We start from the raw sequence: 20,838 nt of genomic DNA, 5'->3' as shown, positions 1-20,838 counted from the left end.
GGGTACAGGACTTGACCAACATCACAAGACTGATAAACATCAGAAAGAAGCAGGATTGGTAACCACTTGACGGCAAACCCCACTTTCTCCACTATCCACAAGGGCTCTGGAATTTTTTTTGGTCCCCTCTAGCAGTCTGGTGAAGGCTATAGACCCCTTCTAAGAATTGTGATTATAAATGCATGAAATAAAACACAGGATTGCAAAGAAAACCAAAGGCTAATTGAAAAAAAAAAAAAGTATTTCTCCCTCTCTAATCAAGCACAGAGAAGTTTATGTCACTGTCTATGAACTCTTACAAGCTCTGTGATGCTAAACAAATCCCTCAGCCTCTGTCTGCTGTAAAATGGGGACAATGAGAGCATTTTGCCTCCTTGGATTGTTATAAGGATCACATAAGATAATAGCACACAGTAGGCACTCAATGCTTCTTTCTTCCTCACTTCCTTTTTTCTGAATTCCTTTCTCTTTTTTTCCTCTTTCTTTCCTTCTCTCTCTCTCCCTCTCTCCCTTTCTTCCTATTTTCCTTCCTCCCTATTTTCCTCCCTCCCTCCCTCCCTTTCTTCCTTGAAAAATTATGCTCATAGGCTAAGAGATTTAGAGTTGAAAGAGACCTTAGCGTTCACACTGTCCTATCTCTTCATTTTACACAATGTCACAAAGTCAATAAGCATTGGGGTAAATTTTGAACTCGGGTCTTCCAACTCCAAATTCAGCGCCTTAAATCCTGCTTCCTACCTGTCAAACAGCTAAGAACAAGGACTCCAAGGTATGATCAGCAGGCTTGACAGACACTTAAAATACTTATGAAAAAATTATCTGAATCAAAATAACACCATCCTAGCAAGAAGTCTCCATGTATGTATGGTTGGTGGTTCAGTGGAAAGCAGGTTTAGTTTTTTAAGAAGTCCTAGAATCATTAATGTAATACTGCTATCCCCTACACACATATATAATACCACTGGCCTCAGCCCCAACTCCTCTCTAGACTGCTACTTCCAGAATTTAATAGGATTTCCATTTTTCATCTTTTATTAACGATCATATTTTTCTCAGAGAAAAAAGCAGCCAGATTTTGTTTTGAGCTAATAATAGCACTTTATACCCCCAGATTGTTATGAGGATCAATTAAGATAATATCTGTAAAGCTCTTTGCATAGTGCCTAACACACAGTAGGTTCTTAATCCTTGTTTCTTTCCCACAAGCTGCTGGACCATTCTGGGATAAAAGGAACAGAAAAAAAAAAATGTTACTTACCCCTCCTGAAGAATAAATTCAATATTTTCTGGAGAGAACTGTCCAGTCACAGGATGCCTAAATGCTGTGGTCTGCTGATTGTGGCTACAAAGACAAAGACAATGAGAATGAACATGAGTGGGAATCGGGACTGTGAAAAATATGACTTGAGACAAATTTCTGAAATGGCTCTGTATTTACAGAGACTCCCTTCCTCCACTTCCCCCTCCACAAATTTGTGCTTCAATCATAGCCATGAGATGAGCCCAATTTCCGGATAGGGTCACGGGGTTTACAGCCTTCTCTATCATTCTCTCACAGACACGTTGAATGTGGCGAGGGCATGCAGGATTTATGAAGCAGACCACCGCCCAGGCTGACTCGAGCATCAGTCTCCCAAAGTGAGAAAGATGCTAAAAGTCAAATGGGTTCTTGCCATTATGAGAATTTAGAAGGAGGATATGAAGGTCTTATTCAACAAAATTAAGAAATCTATAAAGTTATTTTCAAAAAATATGATCTAAAAAAGCAAAGACATATCAAGATGAAGTACATTTTTTTTTCCTTTGCACAAATGAAGGGAAAATAAAGGCACAGAATACTACATACTAACCTTGCTCCCCTTTTCAAACATGGGAGGCCTTTGTGGTACATGGGGATTTATTAAGAAACAATGATGTCGGGACAGTTGGGCAATGCAGTGGATAGAGCACTAGCCCTGGAGTCAGGAGGAGGAGGAAGAGAAGAATGATGTCATGGAAGAAAAAAAGGCATCAATAATTCTTTTGTTGACTCTTTATGATCCTATTTAGCATTATCTTGGCAAAGATACTGGAATGGTTGGCCATTTCCTTCATTTTATAGATGAGCAAATTAAGGCAAACAAGATTAAGTGACTTTCCCCAGCCAGGAAGTATCTGAGGCCAGATTAAAAACTCGGTATTCCTGATTCCAGGTGTGGTGCTCTATGCATTGTACCACCTAGCTGCCCAGTCTCAACTAATACTTATGTCATTGATCCAGGGGATTGCAAATGATAAAACTCTCTCTATATTATAATCTTTGATAATTGTAAAAACTGATAATAAAATTAAAAGAAATAAATTCTAAGAATAATTAAAAAGGTCAAGATCTCCCATTTCATCTAGGGCCACCTCCAATTGTCTTGCTCTCTCTCTGTCTCTGGCCACTGGACTCACATGGCTCTGGAGGAGAAACTGAGGCAGGTGATCTTGCAATAGCCTCTCTCCCTTAAATCTAATTCACTTGCATGTCATGGCACCCCCTTCCTGATATCCGGATCCTCTCTGAGAAGGAAGAACAAGAAGAATGCTTCTATTTCTTAAATCTCTATGGGGAGCATATCTCCACCCACCACCAACCAGAATAATTTCAACCCCGTGGCAAAGGTAAAAGGTAAAAGTACAGGTACCCAAGGGAGCAGTAGCCCAGAGCAGGTGCTGCCAAATACAATCACCAGCCTTTATTTCTGGTACAAATAGTCACGTTTATTAATGGTTGGAATGCAGTTAGACATAGGGAGTGGGGATCAGCAAAGAACAGAAGTCTCAGAGTAGGTATAGAATGTGGGAGGTCCCAAGGTTGGGAAATACTCCCCCTCTTTTTTTTTTTGAGCTAAGTTCACCTCAAAAGAGTTTTTGTTTTTCTCACCAACAACAGTCCCAGAGACAATAGCTCCATAGTTGGAAGGAATCTCTTTTAGTCTAACTCATCCATTTTAGAGATGAGAAAACTGAGACCTAGGATGGCAGCCCAGCATTCCAGATGATGTTAAAAGGCAAAGCTAGAATGTGAATCCTACTCCTGAATCTCAAGTAAATAAATAAAAATTCAGTTCATTTTCATGAACCTGAGCTATCATGTAAAGACCACTAAGATGGAATCAATGGAGCTGAATTCAAGTCTGGATTCAATCACTTCTGCTGACCTGAAACATGATTTAGGACTTGGGGCTACTCATCTGGAAAATGGGATAATAATCTTTGCATTCTCTCCCTTGAGGGTTTATGATGAAGTACTAAGTAAACTGTAAAACTCTAAAGAGATGAGGGCTGCTTCATTACCACTGTTATTACTATTTTGCCATAACCCGAGGGTGGTACCTTCCCTGGGAAGCCATTCTCACGGGATCCCACTTATAAGAACAATCGTAGTTGGCATTTCTGTAATGCTGTGGGGATTTCAAGGCACTGTCCTCCCAACAACCTCACGATATAAATAGTACGCGTTCTTATTCCTACATTTTTCCAGATGAGGCAACTTGGGTCTTCAGACATCAGATCCGGGGCCCTTTCAACAATATCTGTGATCTCAAACTCAAGTAGAAATCAATTCCTCTTGACTTAGAAAGCCACAAATTAACATCATCTATGTTTTATTGTGTTTTTATTTATTTTGTTAAACATTTCCCAATTACTTTTAATCTGGTTTGAGCCACTCTGTGGTCTGAGTTGGTTACCTCAGGACTCCATCTTACCGCAGTTCATTAATTTAGCTTTGCAGAGAGATTTACAACAAAGACAAGCCCACGTCTTCAAAGCTTTGCTAAGCTCCAAGCCTACCCTGGTCCTTCATCTGGACACCCCCACTCCTCAGTACATCTGTGGATTGGGAAGGGAGCTAATTAATGTGGAGGAGCTCAGGTCCTAACAAGTCAGTTGTGAAACACGCAAAGCCACCACCATGGAGTTTCATTTCCCAGCTCTCTGAGCTGGACATAAAGCAAGAAACAATCACTGGTGTCTGGATGGCGGGAAGAAGCCGTGGCACACCAACTCAGAATGGGTGTCTGGAGAATGCATGAGGAGAGCTATTTGAGATTCCTGCTTTAAAAGATGCTTCCCAGGTGAATGTAAATTGTTAGTACTAATATCTGTCTGCCCAGGTTACATGTACCTTCGGAATCTAATGCTTAATGTGCAACAAGAAAATGATATTTACACACATGTATTGTATCTAGGTTATATTGTAACACATGTAAAATGTATGGGATTGCCTGTCATCTAGGGGAGGGAGTAGAGGGAGGGGGGGGTTTAATTTGGAAAAATGAATATAAGGGATAATATTATTAAAAAATATATAATAAATTAAAAAAAAAAGATGCTTCCCAGGCATTTACTCCCTATCCATACACAGGGTTCCGGGACTCAGAGCCAGACATGACTATCGAGGTCCTCTCAACCCCCCTCCATTTACAGATGAAGAGCAGGGAGGTTGCCTTGTCTAAAATAAGGAGTGAGGTTGGGATTTGAACTGTGGTCCTCAACTCCAAAGCCAGTGTCCTTTCCACTGCACACTGCCCAGTCCTTGGGACATCAGTGTCTCAGACTCAGTGAATATTTATGGTGCCTTTGGGATGTACCGTTTATTTCAGATATAGTCATTTGGACACCTCTCTTAATCCAAGGGAGTCCGGGCTACCACCCAGTTTAACAAGACCTGGGGCCAGCTCTGCCTTCATTACTTGGAGGAGCCAATCCTTTTCCCTCCACAAAAGCCACAAAGTTCTAAGTCCCCTGGACCCAGTTAGGGAAATGCACTGGAGATATCTTCTCCACTAGGATGCCCTCAAAGGAGAAGCATTGGAGCCCACAGATATTGCTACTGTGGCTCCCCTTTAAGGTGGCACACAGTAGCAGATAGGTCCAATTTCTTTTTTGGACAAAGTGTGCAGTCCCCAGAGGGCACTTAATAAATACCATACAGCCACAAGCAGCAATTACTAGCATTCCGTAGCTCAGACCGGCTTAGGCTCTAGTATCAGTGGACCTTCTAGTTTGTATAAGCTGGCTTCAAAGTGGGTCTTGCTCTCCAACATAGCTAAACACGACACTGGAAGAAATGGGTTAAGAGAAGGTCATCTACTCATTTGGCAATGCCGGGTGACAAGTACCCGACCTCACCTCTGTAAAAGGGCCAGTTATACGGCTAAGTTATCCACAAACTCACTCTTAGCCAAAAGCAATACTAAGCCCTAACGAGGGCAGGGCAACTGGGGCTTTGACCAAGTTGCCAAATTATTTACAGGGTGCTAATAGAAATTCTACTCCTTTAGCAGGTAGGAACAATTAAGATGAGCACTGCATTAGCAAGAATAATTAATTAAAATAATTAAATAAAATAAGAAGCTACTGGATATCACAAGTTTTCAGTCCCATAGATTCTCTCATCTTGAGCTTCTAAGTCTCATTCTCACCCTCCCCTCTTCTCAACTGAATTTTTCTTGCTCCAAACACCAGAATTTCTAGTTAAAACTCGGCTGAAAGCACAGACATAGATTCCTAGAAATCTAGAATTAGGGGTCGGAGAACATCTGAGGAATAAAACAAATGACTAACCTGAGGTCACAGTGCTAGCTCATGGCAAAGTCGGGACTCAACCCTGGGTCTCCTGACTTTCTGGGATCATTCTTTCCATTGTACTGTATTATCATAAACACTTCTGAGCAGTATTGTTCTAATCTTGTCTATTCACAAGTATGCCCCTATGTCAGCCCAGGGCCCCCTCAAGATCTCCAGCCTGTTCTATTCCCTGATATTAAGAGTGAACATACCCAATGAGCCTGTCTCGGGACACGATGAACAAGCACAGACACATCTGTCGAAATACCTGTTTCAGAACCTGTGCCGCCACCCTCTTCCTTGGCCAAGAGGGTCAGGCTTTAAGCCAGATGGAGAGTAAGAGCCCTCCCTCCTTTAGAAAAGAGGAAAAAAAACTCACAAGGGTTTGTGGCTCTCCTTGGTCAAACCAGGAATGAAACGATGCAACTCCTAAGAGGCAGCAAAACCCAAACCTTCAATTTCCACCTGTCACTGCTTCCACTCCACTGGGGACGCCGTGCTGAGTAAGACTGAGTCCTTTCTTTCAAGAGCTCAGTCTAGCCAGGAAGATAATATGGCATAAACAAACAGAGTTCTAATACAGGATTTAAGTGCATGGGAGACATAGAAGGTGGAATGAGAATGAGGAAAGGGGAACATGTATTAAGCACCCACTCTGTGCCATGCACGGTACCAAAATCAGCCATGGGGAAGCACCTGGAAGAGTGGGAGGGGAAAGGAGAGTCATAGAAGACCTCATGGAGGAGGTAGCATTTGAGCTAAGCCTTGAACACTGGGTAGCTTTTTAACAGAGAACAGGGCTGAGGGAAGAGTGTAAATTCAGGTCTATTCCAAGCTGTATAACTGGTCCTTTTACAGAGGTGAGGTCAGGTACTTGTCACCAGAGATGGAGTGGAAGAAGGGAGAAAATGAGCCAGATTGGGAAAATGACTCTTTCAATTCGTGTTGGGGCAGAAGTTGGGGGGCAAAGTTTATTGTAAGAGAACATAGAAAGAGATAGAAGTCACTTTGAATGTTGGACGAAGAAATTTGGGTTATGTACAATAGTAGACAGTTGGGAAATAGTCAAGATTTTATCTAAACAAAGCAGTGACCCGGACAGATCTATACATGAGAATGTATTTGGCAGGTATGAAAGATGGCTTAAGTGGGGTAAAGTAGAGATGAGGAGATCAGCTAGGAGGCTGACACGATGAGGTAAGAGGTGATGGGGGGCTATACTAGGCTGGGAGCCGTGGGAATGGAGATACTCTGAATATCTGTTAGAAGTCATCCCCATCAAGCGATCATCCAATCCTGTCACATTAAAGGGTAGTTCCAGACACATACATTGACTGAATAGCTCATAGGTGACAAAGAATCTTTTCTGGGAGGAGATTCTGAATAGTGGATAGCAGCAGGGGATAGAGAGAAAGGGAAAGAGAAAAGAAAAGGGGAGAAGGGGTGGAGAGAGACAAAAGGGGAAAAGGAGAGGGAAAGGGGCTGGTACTGTCAGGCCAGGGACTCATTTGCCCTTTTTCTAAATGAAATCAAAAGGCTCGGTTACATATTATAGTAATCTTTACAAAAATACTCTCCAGAGGTCTCAAAATAACTTGAATCCAGTCAAACAAAGCTTTCTTTCTGAAGGGCAAAAAACAGTGTTAACTAGGAGACTACAGCAATGCTCCTCTGAGATTTGGAGGGGAAAATGTGTCCATCAACACTTTGTTCTCATTCAGCCTCAGGCTACTTTAAAAAAAAATAAGAAGAAGAATCAACTTAAAAAAAAAAAAAAAAAGACATGCATCAAGCTCTAGCAGCCAGCCTTAGGATACCCTTCAAAATCCTTAATTGCCCTTCTGCAGCATCATAAACCACTGAACTTTGTTAAGCCTGAACCACCTCTTGCTGGTAACTGCAAATTCCTGTCCCATTTGTAAATGAGTTTGAATGTAAAAAGCTTAATCCCTGATCCCAAAGCTACATTTAGAACAGACATTAAGGATGTTGCTTTTCAGTTTTCTTATGAGACCATAAACCTCCTGAGAAAATCAGTTAGCAAATGGCTTTCTCAGGAAGATTTAGATTTGCTGGTGGGAGAAGCTACTTAAGAGTCAGATTTCTCCCAGAGAAGCATTGGCTACCTTTGGAAACAAGGCCTTCCCCTCACTAGTGGTCTCCAAGCTTGGATTGGATGGATGCTTGGATGCAAGCTTCCAGTCGGATCAGATGGATTCTGGGGTCCCTTTCCACATTCCAGTGTCATGACATTCCAGAGGAGGAATGCTAGACATGTAAATTCCAAGAACATAATTCAGGAATATAATGCAAGAAGAAAATTATTCCAATGAGCAAGTGGATTCTACAGAAAACATGGAGACCCTCCTATGCCACTTCACTCTCACCAAGGAAGAATTCAGACAAGTGTATCAGAAAAAATCTTGAATTAGGAAACAGGAAAAGTGGGTTCTAGGCAGAGCTTGGCCTATGACTTGCAAATCTAGGCCAGTTTTCTCATTTGTAAAATTGGGGGAAGGGAGACCTCTCAACTGGGTGGTCTCTAATGACTCTGAGGCCAAATGAACTTCGGTCCAAAAGCTGCCTCCGTCACTGACTACTTGTGTGATTTTGGGCTTGTCACTGAACCCTTTTGAGCCCCCATTTTCTCATCAGTATTATTAGGGAAGTAGACTAGATGACTTCCAAAAATCCCTTTCACTTCTAAGTCTAAGATTCCATGATCACTTCAATCATTTTGTCTTGTTCAAGATTAACTTCTTTCCACTACCTTCTTGGCTAAGATGTTTCAAAATGGCACCCAAGGAGGAACAGAAGAGCTCAAGAATGAAATTCTGTAGATATTCGGGGAAACAGTTCTATTGAGGGGGGAAATTGGCATTTGTCTGAAGAGACCATTGTCAATGCAAAAGGAAGATACCAACTATCTCATATTGGAGATGGCCAGGTGACAGGATGAATAGATGAGTGTGGTATGGTCCTGTAAACAAGAATGCTAATAGGATCTGAGGCTACTGAAGGGAAGTGACTGACAAAAAAAAATGGCAGGATTTTAAAACAATCTCTACTGGGGAAAAGGGAAGAATCAAAGGAGGAATAAGACCTTTACTAAGGTGAATGATGACAAATGACAATAGAGAGAAAGTAGGCTGTCCAATTAGACTGTTCAATTACCTACATTCCATTCAAGGTGACAGGGACTGATTAATAGCTTAGAGGTGATGCCTAGTACAAAAACCCTCATCCCCTCTCACCTGGATATGAAGACTTCTAGCCAGTTCTCCTCACCCCTACTCTGCCTGCCTCCTCCTTTTCTTTTGCTTCTGATTTCTCTTTGAAGGAGAAAAACCATTATGACAAAGATGACAGGAGAAAATGGCTAATTAGGAAGTAAGAAGATACCAAAAATTCTAGGATGGGTCATTAAATAAAAATAGTTGATGAAAATCTAAGAACAAGAAGCAGAGAGTCCATAAAGTTATCATAATTTCATCAAAAACAGATCAATGCCAGACTACCCTTTTTTCTTTTTCTGACAGGATTACTCAACCAGTTTTGGCCAAACTTTTGATAAAGAATCTCATGACATTTTTATGGAAAGGATGAAAAGATATTAGATGATAATATAACCAGATAGCTTCAGATCTGGTTGGATGGTCAACAGAAATAGCTGTTAATGAGGCAGGTCGTCTCTAGGGGAATACCCCCAAGGATCTTTGCTTGACCCGGTGCTGTTTAACATTCTCACAGATGACTTAGATAAAAGTACAGATGATATGCTCATCAAATTTGCATATAACACAAAGGCAGAATAGAGAATTAACATATAAGATAACAGAATCTGGATCCAAAAGACTCTTGACAGATGAGAACCAAAGGCTAAATTAAATAAGATGAAATTCAACAGGGGATCAATGTTAAGTTTTACGTTTGAGTACAAAAAATCAATTTCCAGAGCACAAAATGAGAGAGAGATTCTCAGATAGCAGATTTTTTTTTTTTTTAAAGATCTGGAGCTTTTAGCAGACTTCAAGCTCAGTAAGTCTCAGTAAGTTGATTTGGTAGCTAAAAATCACTAATGCAACTTTGGTTGGATTAAAAGGCATAGGTTAGAAAGAAAAAAAAAGGCATAGGTTGTAGGCACAAAAAAGTGATGGCTTCACTGTGCTTTGCCCTTACTACACGCCATCTGGAGTACTGTGTTCATTTATGGGCACCATAGCTTAAGAAGGATATTAGTAAGCTGGACAATGTCCATAGGAAGGCAACCAGTACAGTTGGGCCTTGAGGGGCAGGTGAAGGACATATTTAGTCTGGAGAAGAGAAGGGAAGAGTCAGGGATAGGAAGTAAAAGTTGTCAATGGAGAAAGGATTAGTCTTGGTCCCAAATGACAGAACCAGAAACAATGGTTAGAAGTCTCAAAAAGACCAATATAGGCTTGATGTCAGAAAGAAAAAATTGCTAATGATTAGGGCTGGTCAAGTGTGGATGGATGAGACCATGATGCAGATTCCCCCCAGCTTAATAAGGCTGAAAGAAGCAATTTTACATTCATATAGAATCTTGGTATAAGACCCACATCACCTAAAAGCCTGAAGACCTCACTGTGAATAGTAGGAGCCTAATAAATGTTTATTCAATTGGATGAGCATCCAAAAGCCATTCTGGCAAGTCATACACAGATACTCTTTCAGGTGATAAACTAGGTTAAAGAACTGAAACCTCGAAAACCCCAGGGTGAAGGGAGTCTGCCAAACTCTTCCATCCTCATTAGTATAATTAAAAACAATACACAACCTGTACTTAACAATCCATTAAATATATCAGCACTAAAAATGTTTGTGGCAACCCTTTTATGGTGGCAAGGAATTTGGAAATTGAGTGGCTGCCCATCAGTGGGAGAATGGCTGAATAAATTGTGGTATATGAATGTAATGGAATATTATTGTTCTATAAGAAATGACCAGCGGGATGATTTCAGAGAGGCCGGGAGAGACCTACATGAACTGATGCTAAATGAAGTGAGTAGAATCAAGAGAAGGTTGTCCACAGCAACAAGATTATGTGATGATCAACTGTGATGGACTTGGCTCTTTTCTTTTATTTTTTTTTAATTATAGCTTTTTATTTACAAGATATATGCATAGGTAATTTTTCAGCACTGACCCTTGCAAAACCTTTTGTTCCAACTTTTCCCCTTCTTCCCTCCACCCCTTCCTCCCCCAGATGGCAGGGAGACCAATACATATTAAATATATTAAAGTATAAGTTAAATACAATATATGAATACATGTCCAAACAGTTGTTTTGCTGCACAAAAAGAATCAGACTTTGAAATAATATACAACTAACCTGTGAAGGAAATAAAAAAATGCAAGCTGACAAAAACAGAGAGATTGGAAACGCTATGTAGTGGTTCATTTCCCAGAGTTCTTTCTCTTGGTGTAGCTGGTTCTATTCATTATTGAACAAATGGAACTGATTTGGTTCATCTCATTGTTGAAGAGAGCCAGGACGTGGCTCTTTTCAACAGCAAGGTGATTCAGGCCAGTTCTAATGGTCTTGTGATAGAGAGTCATCTGCACCCAGAGAAGGGACTCTAGGGGCTGAGTGTGGATCATAACATAGTATTTTCCCTTTTTTTTTGTAGTTTACTTGCTTTTTTTTCCTTTCACATTTTTTTTTGATCTGATTTTTCTTGTTCAAGAAGATAAATGTGGAAATATGTTTAGAAGAAATACACATGTTTAACATATTGGATTGCCTGATTGATGTCTAGGGGTGAGTGGGGGTAAGGGAGGGAGAAAAATTTGGAATGCAAGGTTTTGCAAGAGTTAATATTGAAAATCATCTTTGTATATATTTTAGAAATAAAAAGCCATTTTATATATATATGCATATATATATATCAGTTCTGATATTCTCACACATCACTCTGAGAGGTCCTCACATTTTTTAAAAAATCCTGATTTCTACTCCTTTAACCCTCTTCCTAATTGTCCTGTCCGTCTGGGTTGTGTCCATTTAGCCCTGGCCTTTCCATTGTTGTTTGGCCAACCCAGGACTTTTAAAGGAATTCTGGAGGAAATGATTTTAAGCCAAGTTCATACACTGATAAAATAACACCAACACCTCAGATTTCAATAGCACTTTAAGGTTGGCAAAAGGCTTTCAGACCAACCAGCTCTGCAGGGTACAAAGTTCAACTGTTACAATCTCCATTTTACAGATAGGGAAATTGAGACTCAGACACTTAAAGTGATACGCTCAAGGTCTGTGTCAGGATATGAACACAGACTTCAGATTCCAGTGCTCATAAAAGGTGTAGCATTAAAAAGAAAAAAAGAAAAAAAAAAAATAACTCCCTAGTACTGGTTCTGTTATGGGATTGAGATTCTAGCTATAAAACTCTGTATAATAGCCCCAGAACCAAAAGAATAATTTTCTTCTGGGCGAGTTATGCCATCATAAAAGTAAGCTCGTATTTATATGTCTAAGAACTTACCCAAAGGGCTAGATATAAGGTAAAATCAACCTGAAACCAACATCATCACTTTTAACATTTGCAAAGCATCATTACTGAAGAGGTAGGGCCACCAAAAATTAGCTCTTGAACAGTGGTGACCACCACCCTTAAGAAACAAGATTTTAGAATTGAAAGAGACCCCAAGAGGTCCCTCAGCTAATCTGAGGGGGAGGGGTTGAATCATAAATTCCCTGAGCAGTTTGGGGAACCCAATGGAATGCTTCTCAAAATACTATTTTATATGCAGAAAATAAAATACATAGGATTACAATGGAAACATCATTTTAGAATAAGGATGTAATTTTTTCTTATCCAAATTCAATAACCTCTTGAAATTCACCAATTTAAGAATTCCTGATCTAATCTGATCACTTCATTTATTTTACAGGTGAGGAAACTGAGGCCCCAACAGGGTTAAGTGACTTCCTCAAAGTCACAGATGTATTAAGTAGCAGAACCTGGGATTTGAACTCTTTGTCCCCACATCCACTATAATACGTTTGTAGAAGACAACACGATGAAGAGCTAGAGTTGCTGTCTTCCAGAACTTTAAAAAGTATCAGGGGAAACTTCTCATCCTCAGAAAACATCAAGTGTCATCCACCTGTTTAATGTTGCAGAACAGAGGTGTCAAACATGTCAGCAGCAGGCAACATTTCCAAGTGCTCCCAAACCAGACTAAAATGTAATTGAGAAATACTGGCCAAAATAAATTCAAATACAATCAAATAAATAAAAATACAGTAAAACGGATTATATTTTTAAATTAAGCCAATATGCACCTCAGAAAGATCCTCACGTATGGATAAAAGGCCCCTCTTTTTAAAATAGCCTTTTATTTTCAAATTATAGGCAAAGATAGTTTAACATTTACCCTTGCAAAACCATGTCCATGTTTCTCCCTCATCCCCTCTCCTAGAAAGCAAGTAATCCAATATGTGTTAAACATGTGCAATTCTTCTATATATACTTCCACATTAATCATGCTGCACAAGAAAAATCAGATCAAAAAGTCAAAAAATGAGAGAGAGAAAAAAGCAAGCAAACAACCACAAAGGTAACAATTCTATGTTGCGATCCACATTTAGTCCCAATAATCCTTTTTCTGGATGAAGAAGTTTGCATCTGCCCATCACAAGTTTGTTGGAATTGGGAGCCCCTGTTTCTATTGACACATTTAATCTAAGGCAGCCAGGCGGTGCAGGAGATAGAGCAGGTCTGGAGTCAGGAAGACCTGAGTTCAAATATGCCTTCGGACACTAGCTGAGTGACCCTGGGCAAGTCACTTAACGCTGTTTGCCTCGGTTTCTTGTCTGTGAAAGAGCTAGAGAAGGAAATGGACAACCCTCCGGTACCTTTGCCAAGAAAATCCCGAATGGGGTCACGGAGAGTGGGACAGACCTGAAGTGACTCCACTGATCTAAGACAAACCAGATTCCTTTTCAGTAAAAAGGAAGGGATGGGACTAAGTGCTGTGTCCAGCTCGGACACAGATTTGAACCCTGAAAGGCCCTCCCGGGTCCGTTCAGTGGAAGCCCCTGGTTTCACAGAGGAGAAAGCTGAAGTCTCCGAGAAGCGGCGTGGTCAGACCCAAAGGAAACAGCCTCCCCCCAGCCGGGACCTTTCCTCCGGCCTCCCCTGCCCAGGGTCCAAGGGGCGCCCGGGTCCGAACCCCTCCTCCCAGGGGCCTCCCGGGCCAGACCTCCTTATTCCAAGCCTGCTTTCAGCTGTCCAAGCTGCCTCCCCTCGCGCCAGGATGGAGCCCCGGAGTTTCCTGCTCTGCTCTCACCTGCCCCAGGTAAGTGAGGCGGATCAGGAGGTGACCTTTTCCCCGCTAAACTGGGGCTGCCACCCCAGGCGTGACCCGGCGCTCCTGTCCTCCCTCCCAGCGGGGATTTCTCCAGCCTACTTAGGCAGCGGAAGGGGAGAAGAGGGCCGGGAGGGCCAGCTGGGACTCACTCTGGGCTCGGGCTCCATCGCCGGTCCCGCTCCTTCCGCGCCGGGGCACCAGCAGAACCTACAGTGCCAGTTTCGGGGGACGGCAGGCGGCCTCCTCCACTTCCCGTCCCGGCTCCCCTCGGGGCTCCGCCGTGGCCAGCGCCGGCCGGGCACCTGGGCCGCTCCGGTCTCCCCCCTCCGCCGGCTCCTGTGCTTCAGTTCCCGAGCTCCCGCCTCCCGCCTTCCCGCTCATTCATTCCTCCTCCGCCTGGCCGTGCCCCCTCCCTCCTCGAGCTGGGTTTTGGCCGGGTTCCCGCTCTGAGTCACAGCCCCGGGAGGTCTGCGAGGTGAAAAGGATACGCTCGGGAGCAGGAGCCGGGGCTGAATCTCCACGCTTCTAATGGTCAGGGAGGAGGCTTAAGCTCTTCGGGGCCTCAGTTTCCTCCTCTGTAAAAGTGAGAGGATGAACTGGGTGATCCTTCCGGCCCTAACTTATCATCTCATTGCATCCCCTGAACTCCTTCCCGGGGACAAACTAGCCCTAGTTCAAATCCTCGGAGGGCACGGAAAGCCCTTCACAACCTGCCTTCCTTTCTCCCTTTCCAGCAACGTTACTGTACATTCCTCCCTCTGACCTCTGACCTCTGCTCTAGCCAGACCCGCCCCGTGCTTTTCCTCACACCCGCTCTCCTAACTCCTGTTTCTTCCCCTTTGCCTTAGTGAGGGGGTTCCTGTGCTGGGAGATGCTTCTTCCTCCCTTCTCCATGAAGTCTTTCCTGATCCAAACCAAATGACGGCATCTTTCCTCCCCAAATTACCTGGCAGAAATTATCTGTGCACTCCTATGTGTGTACACTGTTTCCTCTTGTCAGAATGGAAGCTCCTCGAAGGCAGGGACAATTTCATTTTTATCTTTGTGTCCTCCCACTTAGCCTGCCACATAGTAGGTGATTGACAAATACCTGTCAGTTGCTTGACTCTATTTCTTTCATTAATAAGGTATTCTGGGAAAGTAGGAGGAAAACTTTATGGAAAGGGAAACTGAGGCAGCCCACCCAGTCAGACAAGAAAGAACTGAGGAAAAGTCAGCATCTTTCAGATTCTACTTCCCGCCATCACTGCCTTTGTCAACTGCCTGCTGTGTGAAGCCTCTATAGTCACGTTGCAAGAATGGCGGTTTAGTCTTATATGAATTGATGCAAAATGAAACGAGCACAACCAGAACATTGTACACAGTAACAGCAACACTATAAGATGATCAACTGTGAATGACTTAGCTCATCCCAGACATACAGGATACAAGACAATCCCAAAGAACTCATGATGAAAAATGCTATCCACCTCCAGAGAGAGAACTGATGAACTCTGAATACTTTTTCCATTTTCTTTACTTTTCTTGAGGTATTTTCTTTTGCAACATGACTGATGTGGAAATATGTTCTGCACGACTTCACATATATGATCAGTATCATACTGCTTGCCTTCTTAAGATGTAAATAAGGGGCAGAAGATAGGGAGGGAATTTGGAACTCAACATTATAAAAACTGTATTTTTTTAAAAATGTAATTGGGAAATAGTTAGCAAAACAAGTAAAAAGATGTTTGTTTTTAAAAAGAAAAAGGCTGTTCAGACTCAAGACTCAGAGATCGAAAATGCCTCCCCCTATACAATATATTTCCTAAATTGTATGGCCTTCAAGGCACAGCACAACAGGCAAAAATCATCTGGGTAAACACAAACTTTTGCTGACTACAATTCAATTAGTGTAGATATTAAGTACCATTAGAAAAGATATAACTTTGCTCAGTTTTGAGGACATTTAGAATGTAGACTTCCCGAGGACAGGGAGCTATGTTGTGAACTGGTTTATTCTAACTCTTCTCCCAGGGATCAGCAACTCATCAGAGGTAGCAACTCTCTGTTAATTCACTCCATCATAATGGGGCCAGGGGTTGGGAAAGAAGTAAAAGGACCAGGCATCAATTAACAGCTTAATTGTCAGCTAAAGCCAGAGCAGGGATTAGGAATGAGGAATAGGGCACATGAGGGAACAGCACTGCATTGGCCTTCTAACTGCCTGGCTCCTAGTTTCTGAAATTGGTTGAAATAAAGTATCCGGCCCTGGGTTTCCAAGACAAACTTGACCAAGGAAGAACCCACCTCCCTAACTCCCATGATCAGACACAGCTGGATCCTCCCTCTCGAAGGGCTCAGAACTTCCAAGCCTCATGTACTTTCCGTACTCCAGTTTGCGTCATTTTTATCTGTGGCAAAGTTTTAGGGTGCTGTCCCATGTGTAAGATCTTTTAGAGTAAGGACCAAATGAGCTCCTGATCTGGGCAGCCCCCTCAGCACTCACCCTGAATGTAGTACACACTCTCACTAACTTTCTGCTGAACTGAATTACCCAATAGCAAAGTGGGTGACAGAAACAGTACAGAGGGACCAAGGGAAGCCTTCCTGGTACCCAACGGGTCATCTGAATGGCAGTGCCCCAGATTCAACCCCAGCTCACATGAGTTTGGAGGCAGATCATTTCAGGATGAGCAATCAGTCCTAGAGAACACACCCCACTACCTCTTCCCTGAGCCTGCCAAGCCAAACACCAAGCAGGCAGATTTCAAAAGGCTCTTCCTAACCTAAGGAGAGCCATCCTTGATAACAAAAGCTGGCTCCAGTGCTGAGACAAACAGATGTTAAGTGGGCATGACAACTGCAAACATACACCAGGTCAACTGAGAAACGTACTGATAACACATTCCAACTGGAGACACCTAGGACCAACCTTGGAAACCAATTCCTAAAGGGAAACCACACTTTATCTCCAGAAAACCAGATTCATCCCTTCTCTAGGACTCAGGTTCCCCAACTGCGGTTTAGGCTAAAAGATCTTAAATTCAAATATTTTTGTATTCTATACTCTAGGATCTAGGCTAACCAAATTCCTAATGTTTTACTTTCTTTCTTTTTTTTTCCCCCTGAGGCTGGGGTTAAATGACTTGCCCAGGGTCACACAGCTAGGAAGTGTTAAGTGTCTGAGACCAAATTTGAACGCTGGTCCTCCTGAATTCAAGGCTGATGCTCTATCCACTGCGCCACCTAGCTGCCCCTCTAATGTTTCACTTACGTTTATTATTGTTGTTGTTGTTGTTAATAATGATAAATTAATTATTATTATTTACTTTACTTTTATTAAATTGAGCATTTATCTAGCACTTTAAGGTTTACAAAGCAACTAAAATAAGTTAATTCATTTGATCCTCACAACAAATTCCCCCATTTTACAGATGTGAAAACTAAGTCCCAGAAAGGCTTAAGGTTCACTTTGCTATTAAATCTCTGAAGTAGAATTTAAACTCAAGTGTTCCTGACACCAAATCCCACTTTCTATCAATTGCACCACCTAGCTGCCTTATTCTTGGAGCAACAGCTGCTTTGTTTAAATTTACAAGCAGCAGCTTCAATGCAGCCATGGTTCAGAGCCATAACAGGACTCTACAGAAGCCAAGCTGAGGCAAAGAATTTGCTTCACAAGCTCAGTAGCAGGAGTGCACAGCTTGGAGTGACCCACATAAATCTTGACATTCAAGCCTTTATTTCTAAAAAACCAGGGCACTGCAGCAACCCATCATTGCAAAAATCAAGGGGTTGCCTGGGCCAATAGCAGCAGGGGAAGGCCATGAGGAATTGAGGCACAGTGCCATTTAAGAAAAAGAAAAAGAGGGAAAAAAAGAATTTGGGGGGTGGGGGGAAGTGACAAGAGGTTCATTCCAGCAGAAGACACGGTCACTGCCCCATCACAAGAATTGTCTAGTCATAGTTGCTATTGGTATACTTGGCAATATGAATAACATCATACCTTGTATTTTTAAGTATATTAGCACAGCTAAATTACTAGCATTGCAACATGCAAAGAAAATGTTTTCCTCAAAATACCACTTCAAATGAGTAGCTTGGAGAATACTATCTTATATGTGGGGAAACTGAGGCAAGTGCCAAGAGAGTTTGAACAGCTTATGCTGGGGGAGTTTAGAGCAATGTCACACAAGCCGGATCTATAGACCAGGCAAAGACACACGTTCCCAATTCCTCCATTTCCAGAACATGACCAGAATTCACCCAGTAACCTCTGTGTGATCTTACCAAGGTAATGAGACACTCTCAGAGAAGGTGATACCAGCCGTGTCGACCAGGAGCTGTTGTATGAACACGGCTCCCTGCCCCGGAATGCCCCGTGTTCTTTATCACTGACTCAGAATCTCAGCTTAGGCTCTGATCTTGGGTTCCAGGTCCATTTCCCCAACATCAGCACTAATCACAAGGAGATGATGGGGCAGAGAGAGCTCCGAATAGTCTTTTACTGATGGTGACCCCTACCTGAGGCGTGTGGGATCCCCCTAATATATAATGCAGCTCTTACTTCAGTGAACCACAGTTTCATAAAAGGCCAGTGAGGGGGAGAAAAGAAATGTCTCATTCCTTGTGTACACATGTCCAGCTATTACCTCAGCAGATACCAGGCCACACTGGCACAGTATCATGGAGAAACTCATTCCAATCAGTAGACTGATGGTGGGGGAAGGAAGGGATTATTAAAGGGGCGCTTGGAAAATACAACCTCTCTTAGATCTGATACTTCTGAGGTGAAATTCTCCAGGGGGAGCTTTGCTCTGTACAAAGTGCTTGCAAAAGGCAATGGAAAGCAAGATGACATGCTGTATCAAATGCTAGATTTGGAATCGGGAAGACCCGAGTTCAAATTCTACTTCTAGCTAGACAAAATTGAGCAAGTCGCTTCACTTGGGTCTGCCTCAATTTGCTCACCAACAAAATGGGAATAATAAGGACATCCACCTCCCAGAACTGTAAAAATTACATAGGCAAAATGTTTTGCAAATCTTCAAGTATAATATAAATGTTGGTGATTAGGAGCCAGAGCCACCATGGGCAAAAAGTCTGGGAAGTGACCCCCTTTCTGTGAGGGTCTGCATCTCATAACAAAAGAAAATTGAACCGGCAGAAGACTTGGATGTTAGATCCAACCACCATCCCGCTGAGTGATCCTCATCTCAGTTAGTGCCATTACAGAGTGTTAAATATAAAATGAAAATTTAAATACATGGAACGAGAGAGTTTATACCCCACGGTTCCTTTATGAGGTATGGATCTCTCAGTCTGGGGCCAAAGGGGCTCTTTAGGGTGGGCCAGTCTGTTTTAAAGCTTCTCTAAGAAGCAGAGGCATTTCAGTCCAGTCCGAAGCAAGCTGGTAATGGGATTCCAGGGTCAAAATCACCTTAAGAATTAGGCAGAGGGTGGCACTAGTACAGAGGAAAATAAGAGGGGAAAAAGCAGGGATCCCAGAGGGAATGTTACATTCCTGCCCTCTCCCATATTCATTATCAGTCAGTCATTTATTAAGCACCTCCTATAAACACTGGACTATACACTGAGGTTACAAAGTAAGACAAAAGACATATTTGTTGCTCTCAAAGATCTCACCATCTAGAATGAAGGTGACAATACACAAACGAGATATGTGCAGGGGAGACAGGACCCAAAACATCAAGCCTCTAAAGGAGATGCCATGGACACACAAGAAAACAGAAGGACAGCCCCCGAGTGAGGGAGCAGCTTCCACAATTTCATTGCACCAGGGAAAATGCTGATTGTGGAATCACGAGAGATCCTTAAATCATCAGGAGCTGTGAGTTAGCCCGTGGTCACAAGGGTTCCCTTCAGAGGGGGAAGTCGAGGAGGCAATAGGGCATGGAGGGGCAAGCTTTCTACACTTTATGAGCTTTGATTTTCTCATCTGAAAATGGGATATTAGCATCTAGCCAGTCTAAACTTTAGGACTGTTGGAAGAATCTGGCAGGGCCATATGCAGGACAGTGACTTGTCAACTTCACCTTGTGCATAAATGGTCCTTGGCCCTTGGGTAGATCTGTGATTTCCTCTAAGTGGGTATTCCCTCCATTGACAGATTACAACCTATTTACTTCTGTATTATTCTTGCCCGGCTGTGTATATGGGAAGTCTTCCTCTGGTCTTTTGGTCTTAAATCCAGGTATCCGCAGAGCACTCAAGCTTCTCATTTATTGTCTACTGTTTTTCATTGTTTTATTAGCCCACTTCCTTTTCTAGGGCTACACTTCCCTTAAGCAGAACCTCGAAATTATTTTTCACGGGTGAATTGCCGTGGCATCGTATGGCCCACAAAGAGTCTTTCCATCACCCTTAAAGGTACTTGAAAATATAGGGAGGTGGGGAGGAAAGAGAAGCAACAGAGAGAAGAGGAGGAAAGGAGGGAGAGATAGACAGGCAGGGTGAAAGAGTGAATGAGGAGGAGAAAAGGAATGAGAGAGGTGGGCAGAAAGAGATGGAGATGACAGAGGGAGAGACAGAAAGAAGGAAGAGGAGCAAGAGGAAGAGGAAGAGAAGGAGGAACAAGAAGAGGAAGAAAATGAAGAAAAGAAAGGAGAAGAAAGAAAAAAAGGAGGAGAAGGAAAAGGAGAAGAAGGAGGAGGAAGAGGAGAACAAAGAGAGGGAGGAGGAAGGAGGAGAGATGGAAAGACAGAAAAAAGGGAAAGAGGAGAGGAAGACACAGGGGAAGGAGGGGGACAGAGAATAGAAAAGGGAAAAGGAGGAAGACAGAGACATAGAAAGAGAAGAGAGAGACTGATTTCAGAATTCACAGCCATAAGACATCAGTGGGAGGATGCTGGTATAAGAGTCAGCCTTCTGCACAGGAAATGGCTCAGCATCACCAACGCT

General features: G+C 42.6%; 1 protein-coding gene across 14 annotated transcripts in view; it reads right to left on the bottom strand.

The window, feature by feature from the left end:
* PLEKHA7 (pleckstrin homology domain containing A7) overlaps positions 1 to 20,838 on the bottom strand; it is a 249,007-nt gene that overhangs the window by 91,293 nt on the left and 136,876 nt on the right. For 11 of the 14 annotated variants that reach the window (XM_074275170.1, XM_074275166.1, XM_074275178.1 and 8 more), the window contains one exon: positions 1,259 to 1,342. In XM_074275170.1, the coding sequence (XP_074131271.1) occupies positions 1,259 to 1,342 (84 nt within the window). Of the gene's footprint in view, positions 1 to 1,258; positions 1,343 to 14,084; positions 14,511 to 14,881; positions 14,997 to 20,838 lie in introns of those variants that run through there. The other 3 variants (XM_074275173.1, XM_074275175.1, XM_074275174.1) reach the window with 2 other exon arrangements.

The sequence above is a fragment of the Sminthopsis crassicaudata genome, chromosome 6, assembly GCF_048593235.1.
Source record: "Sminthopsis crassicaudata isolate SCR6 chromosome 6, ASM4859323v1, whole genome shotgun sequence".
NCBI classification, from domain to species: domain Eukaryota; kingdom Metazoa; phylum Chordata; class Mammalia; order Dasyuromorphia; family Dasyuridae; genus Sminthopsis; species Sminthopsis crassicaudata.
The sequence above is the reverse complement of the archived record's forward strand: the minus strand, read 5'-3'. Positions and strand labels throughout refer to the sequence as shown.